Source organism: Nicotiana sylvestris, chromosome 9 (genome assembly GCF_000393655.2).
Source record: "Nicotiana sylvestris chromosome 9, ASM39365v2, whole genome shotgun sequence".
In the NCBI taxonomy this organism is placed as follows: domain Eukaryota; kingdom Viridiplantae; phylum Streptophyta; class Magnoliopsida; order Solanales; family Solanaceae; genus Nicotiana; species Nicotiana sylvestris.
This window is the reverse complement of record NC_091065.1, coordinates 82,000,133-82,006,879: the sequence shown is the minus strand read 5'-3', so window position 1 is coordinate 82,006,879 and position 6,747 is coordinate 82,000,133. Positions and strand designations below refer to the sequence as shown.

The 6,747-nt window shown below is 36.0% G+C and overlaps 1 protein-coding gene across 1 annotated transcript; it reads left to right on the top strand.

Annotated features, from left to right (window-relative positions):
• Positions 1-771: 771 nt before the first annotated feature.
• Positions 772-6,471, top strand: LOC104214023 (ribosome-recycling factor, chloroplastic). The gene is made up of 11 exons (XM_009763616.2): positions 772-985; positions 1,056-1,167; positions 1,653-1,722; positions 1,812-1,907; positions 2,589-2,686; positions 3,075-3,186; positions 4,095-4,136; positions 4,731-4,787; positions 4,859-4,909; positions 5,211-5,267; positions 6,024-6,471. Exons 1-11 carry the CDS (start codon positions 901-903, stop codon positions 6,039-6,041), a joined length of 798 nt encoding a protein of 265 aa, XP_009761918.1. The 5' UTR covers positions 772-900; the 3' UTR covers positions 6,042-6,471.
• Positions 6,472-6,747: the final 276 nt, after the last annotated feature.

Genomic DNA, 6,747 nt, shown 5'->3' with positions numbered 1-6,747 from the left:
TCGGGACCCCATCCTAATATACCAATAAGTTTCATAACATAATACAGACCTACTTGAGGCCTCAAATCACGCATAACAACATCAAAACAACGAATCACACCTCAGATCAAAATTAATTAACTTAGAACTTTCAACTTCCAAAACTCGTGCCGAAACATATCAAATCAACTCGTAATGAACTCAAATTTTGGACACAAGTCCCAAATGACATAACGAAGCTATTCCAATTCTCGGAACAACAATCCGAACCCGATATCCACAAAGTCAACTTTCGATTAAACTTATGAACTTTTAATTTTCGCGTATTAGTGGCAAATCCTTCTAGAAATATCCAAATGCAAATATGGGCATACGCCCGAGTCCAAAATCACCATCCGGACCTAACAAAACCATCAAAACTTCGTTTAGGGGTCAAATTCACAAAAAATCAAACTTAATCACCTCTTCCAACTTAAAACTTCAATCATGAAATTCATTCTTCAAAATCGATTCTAAATAACCTGAAAATCAAAACCGACGATTCACACAAGTCATAATAACATCATACGAAGCTACTTATGCCCTCAAACTACCGAGCGAAGTGCAAATGCTCGAAACGACCGCTCAGGTCGTTACAAAAACTGATTAAGTGCATATTTGAAGAATTATTATATTAAATTAACCGCAAATAAAAGAGAATAACAAACTTAAGGCACTAACTTTGTCAGATTCTCAAAAAAAAAAGGGGGAAGAAGAATAAACTTCCAAAAAAAAAAAAAAAAGAAGAGAAAGAAAAGGAAAGGAACGAACTCTTATCCTAGTTATCCAAAAGTTCACGCTGAAGTTTCACTTACAGAGACTCCGAAAGACAATCAACAATCAGCGAAAAAGAAGAAAGAGTGTTTCTCTTTGCGTTCCAGAATGACGACAGCATTCTCGCATGCAACTCCAATCCGTTCGCTGTACCAAAAGCCCAATCCTCCCAAACCCCTCATTTGCTTTCAAGGTATCCATCTTTTTCCTCTTGTCTTTCTCTATGACACGCCGGTTGTAGCATTTCAACAAACACCTTGCAGATGATTTTCGCACTTCTGGTAATGGGGTTTCTTTGACGGCGTCTGTGAATTATGTGAGCATACGTGTCGGAGCAAGGAGATTGCAGCCTGTTAAGCTATCTTGGGTAAAGAGGCAAGTCCAATTCTATCTCTGCCGTTACGCCTGTTTTTCTTTCTTTCTATATTTTGTATGTCAGTTGAAAATGTGAAGTACCTACTATACACCCTTAATTTATTATTGAATATTGGAATGCAACGGGTCCATATTTGGTGGAATGTATATTGAGGAGTTATATAGACGACACCAACTAGTTTGGATTTGAAGTGTATTAGTAACAATTTTTGTTGTCGTTGTTCTTGCTTGTGCTTGCATTTGTTTACCGTGTTGACCTGGTACAAATCCAGGATTTGAACTTTATTGGTTCATGTTCAAACTTCTACTGCAGCCATTTGATTTACTGAATTAGAAATCTATTATTTGTACCTATTTAGTGGATCTTTTAACACATTTGTATGGTCTGAGTCAAAGTTACCGGGTTTGGATGAAACCATAACTAGTACACTAAGTCCGCCCTGTTGTTGAGTCTCCATGTACATAACTTGGGCTTGATTTTTCAGAAGAGGAACTGTGAGGTGTGCAACCATTGAACAAATAGAAGCGGAAAAAGCTGCGATTGAGAAAGATGTGGTGGGTATAGTGATTTTTGTTTTCATTATGAAAAGCTATGGCAACTCATTTATTTTCCCTTTTCATATAACCCTTTTATTTTACTTCAGAAAGAAAGGATGGAAAAGACAATTGAAAATGTTAGGTCAAATTTCAATTCTATAAGGACGGGACGAGCTAGCCCAGCTATGCTAGATAAAATTGAGGTAAGACGTTTTGTAGTTTTTTCTTTTCAGATGACATTATGCTTCAATACTTATGATTAACATGACAAATTATTGAGAACCATCATATTTGATTCCGTAGAACATAATGGAGACCCCACCCGTGGGATTATACTGGGTATGTTGTTGTTGTTGTTTTCGAACATAATGGAGGGCTTACAAAACCATTGAAATCCTATCAACATATTTATAACTTATAAATGAATTGAAAGTCATGTTATTGTAGGTGCCACATTGACATTGACATTATACAGCTAAGCGCATTCTGCAAATTTGTTAACTGACATGTTTTCCTGTAAATTTTTCTTCGGGTCTGCCTAGAGTAACAGTTCCTTTTGTTTTTTCTTGTCAATTGCACCATGTCCCTTCCCCTCTGGTGTATTATGACTTTCGAGTGATATATACATGTTCTTGCTTAGAGGCTGCTGCGTCTTTCTCATTACTTCACTGCAAGCCCCAAATATTTCCTTAGTATTTCTCATGTATTCATACTTCATAATAGTTATCTGGTTGTAGAAATGTGTTGTCTGAGATATGATAGGCAGTGACTTCTATGCTTCTTGGGTAATTTAATTCCAGTGGCAAAATATATCGCTTTGTTTCTTATATGCAAGATGTCTAAGTACAACTTTTCTTTTTTTTCATTTTAATTGCTGATACAAGGTGGATTATTATGGCACTCCAGTCAGCTTGAAAAGCATAGCACAAATAAGCACTCCTGATTCAAGTTCTATCTTGGTGCAGCCCTATGACAAATCCAGGTTGAACTTCTGAAACAATTTGAAAAAAAAAAAAGAAAAAAGAAAATTACCTCGGCTAATACTTTGGATGTGTGACCATTATCTCTTGCTTTCTTGATATTAATACTACTTGTAGATTCTTAGATGCATTTTGAAGTAGGGTGAGCAAAAGAGTGAGTTCTGGAATTTGGATGTAGCAAAAAATAGGATGTCAACTTCATCAGACTCATTGCCTTTGTATACTGTTTTTCTTGTATAATTTACACGATAACAAGTCATAGAAGTTGTTTTCATTTTTAAGCCTTAGGCTAATGAAAGTGTCCTCGTGAGAGATTTCTTAGAACCATTATGATCAACCAATGCATGTATTTGCTCTGCACTCAGCTTTACTTTTTGACTTAATTTTCAGTTTAAAAGCTATAGAGAAGGCTATTGTCGGCTCTGATCTTGGTATGACGCCAAATAATGATGGAGAAGTAATAAGAATGTCTGTACCCCAGTTGACATCCGACAGGAGGAAGGTATTAAGTTTTCCCGTGCTCAGTCAGATTTGTTTCTTCTAGATGCCAACTTTGAGCTTGAATTTAACTGTAGCCATTTATGATGTAACCCCCTATGCTATGGGTTGGATGGATATTATCTCCAATTTATTAACCCTGCTGTCGGTTAAGTCATGCTTTCTCGTCTTGTATCTTGGGAAATATTTGTCTATTGTTTCTGATAATACCCAATTTCATGTTCTCATTAGTTTGCCACTAATTACAGACAAAGTACCTGCGTTTCATTGCATATCTCTTCATCTGCTTTGTGTTAATATCTTGTATCATTGTCATTAATTTTCTGAAAGTCTTTTGTTTCCTTTTTTTTTTTGTGGTGTATGTGACATCATCTAGTAATATTGACTTGTTTATTTTCAGAGGAGCAGATGACTGGTGATTTTACATTCTTATAGGTCATATGGAAACAAGAACATTAGGGGCACTAGCTACACTATGCAGTTTATCTGAAATGACTGGATATCTAGGTTTAATAACTGGTTGGGAGTGAACTTGTTTAAATTAGAGGACTGGCAAAATTGCATTGCACCATATCCCAACTAGAGGTGACTTTTTGCTATTCAAGCTATGTGATTGGCGTACACTCGGGGCGCACAACGTCTTGCTGCCATATTGACAGGCAGCCATTCTGTTATTTGATTGATAACATTTGTCCTTTTTGCTTATGAAAAATAAAAAAAATTTGGCTTACAATAGCATGTTTTTATGAAAAAATGTTGTTACAGCTTTTGATCTAATTCCAGCTTATGTCTACTTCACCCTGTGGGTTTTCCCGAAGTTTATGATTTGGTAAATTTGTGAATAATTCAGTACATTCAATTTCTATTTGAGTTTGCATTTTTACTTCTCTTATTTTTATTCATTTTATGCAGGAGCTATCCAAAATTGTTTCTAAACAGGCAGAAGAAGGAAAGGTAAGTCTTATCTATTTTAAAAGCATGCTGTAACTCCTTTCTATTTCTTTTCTGCTTTTAAAAAAAATTATCCTCTATTCATAATGTAGTGGGATCTACTGTCAGAAATAACTCCAATTTATCCTTTGGCGCACCTGATGTTTTGGATTTACAATTGATCACGACTGTGGTAGTTATACCTTTTCTCTGGTGTTTGTAGATGTACCCTATCCATGGTCCTTATGGTAGCAAGCAGTAAACTTGGTGTTAAACTGCTCAATAGACTGAATTATGATTGCAGTCAGTGTATGACATACACAAAGTACTTCTTCATATTTCCTATCCCAATTTGTGATACACAATTACGATGGAAATTCAAATAACTGCTCTCTGTACAGGGTTTTCCTAAACAAAAGTAGCCTTTCAATTTAAAGAATGTGTTGAATATAGTGCTGTTATTCCAATCTTAAATGTCCTATATCAATTTAACGCTTAGATAGCTTGACCCACTATGAATCTTTCATTTGTTTAGGGATGGAGTAGTTAGTGTGTTTATATTGCCTATTAATCAAGTCTACTGGATACTACTAGCTCTTTCTAATGAAACACTTGCAGGTAGCTTTAAGGAATATTAGAAGGGATGCCTTAAAAGCATATGAAAAGCTTGAGAAGGTTTGAGTTCTTGGCAACTTTTGGTCCTTATCTTTCGGATGTTAGATATTGAGGAATCTTACCTTTTTCAGGAGAAAAAGCTTTCTGAAGACAATGTGAAGGACTTGTCTGGTGATTTACAGGTACCTAATAAAGTTTGGTGTTCATGGCACAGAAATTCAGAAACAAAAAGTGTATCCATAATTGTTTGAACAATTGTCTCATAAATCGTAATTTTAAACTGTAAACTACTGCTTGGTTGTTTCGACGCCTTGGATTCTACTGGATGAGAGAAACTAAAACTGTTTTCTGGTTTTGTCGTAATACCTACTTCTGCTCTAATTTCTCAAACCTACTGAAGGAAATAGCTCAAATGACTAATAATTATTACTATAGAACAACCTGAAGTCTGCTTGTTATGACATTCTTCCTGTTTTGATGCAGAAAGTCACAGATGAATATATGAAGAAGATTGATACCGTCTTCAAGCAGAAGGAGAAGGTATGTTAATCAAGAATACTCCCGTGGTCTTTTGAGATTAAATATGCACAAAAATATGGGTAGGCTCCAAATTCCCCGAGTTCTTTATCTAATATAAGTAATAAACTAGCAGAAAAACTGAGTACCAACAGTTAAGTTCTGATAGGGGACCTAAAGAAATATTTTCTTCCCCATCCTTTTACCATACCATGCTTCTATGCAGCCTTTCTGCTTCACTAGGCCCTTTCATATACTGTATGTTTCTCTATGCACATTGACTATGCTCTGAATAACGGGAATTGAGTCAAGTTTCACCTTGTGGCTGTTTACAGGAAATCCTTTAATGCAGATGGAACCATTAACTTCATGCATGCACACACTGAAGAAATAATTTTACTATTCATATTTTTCAAATTTTCTAGATTTGTGTTGTCTAGCAATCTTCCTTTTGCTCACCAATAAATAGGGAAAAGTTGGTCATCTTCTGAGAAAGGGTTCCTATGGAGTGGCAATATTCTATTCTAATTGTTTCAATTTATATTCCATAGCTGCAGCTGAAGCTGCTTTCCCCTCCCATTTACCTTAACCCACCTCAATCTTACCCATAGGTAGTTTGATCGTAGTTCCTTATCTCTCCATTGTTTTCCACTTCCTCGTGAGGTTTGGCTGCTCACTAGTTTACCATGCTTTACCTTTTAACTCGCTTATGCGTCCATTCTATTTATCCAATGAGGGTTAGTGGAATTTTTATTGAACACATCTACTTTTGACTCTCAGGAACTGCTGACAGTTTGACTACAGTTCCGTGCAATGTGTACATGGAGTTAGTGAAATGATGAAGTTTTTCTTGGAAGGTTCATCTGGTGCATAGGCTTGTTACATGTCTTTATTTTTCTCTTAAAATGATGTCAAGAGCAGTCGGGAACTGGAATGGTCCCAGTTAATTTTGTTTGAATCTGTTGTTACTGGAAAGTATTGCTTAAAGAAGTGAATATGCTTGTAACAACCTAATTTGTGCACCCATCTTCAAGTTGAGGCTGCTGGGTTTTGTAACTATAGCATCCAGAGGGGAACGTACTTGTTGATGGTCAAAGATCTACTGTCGTTGCTCTTCTTTCTCTTTATTTTGTGGGGCTCTATAATCTATTTGTTTGACCTAAGTTGTGGACATCTTGTTCCTATATGTTTATATATATACTCTATTGAGAATCATTGCATTACCTGACGCCAATAGTTTTTGCAAGTTTTCTGTGTCCGGGTAGTGCATTTGATTTGTGAGCCTGTCTGTGCATATACACAAGTGTATGTTTACCAGCTAATTTACTTGTCTAGCAGCCGTAGTCTTCTTAACCCCTTATATTGTTTGATATAATGGACAACGAGGTAGCATACATCAAACCGTTTCACTTGGCAACTCCCATTCCTTGCCTTTTAATATTATCTTCAAATTACTTTCAATCAAAGAACTCATAGAAAGCAACAACAGCACTCGTTTGGTTGT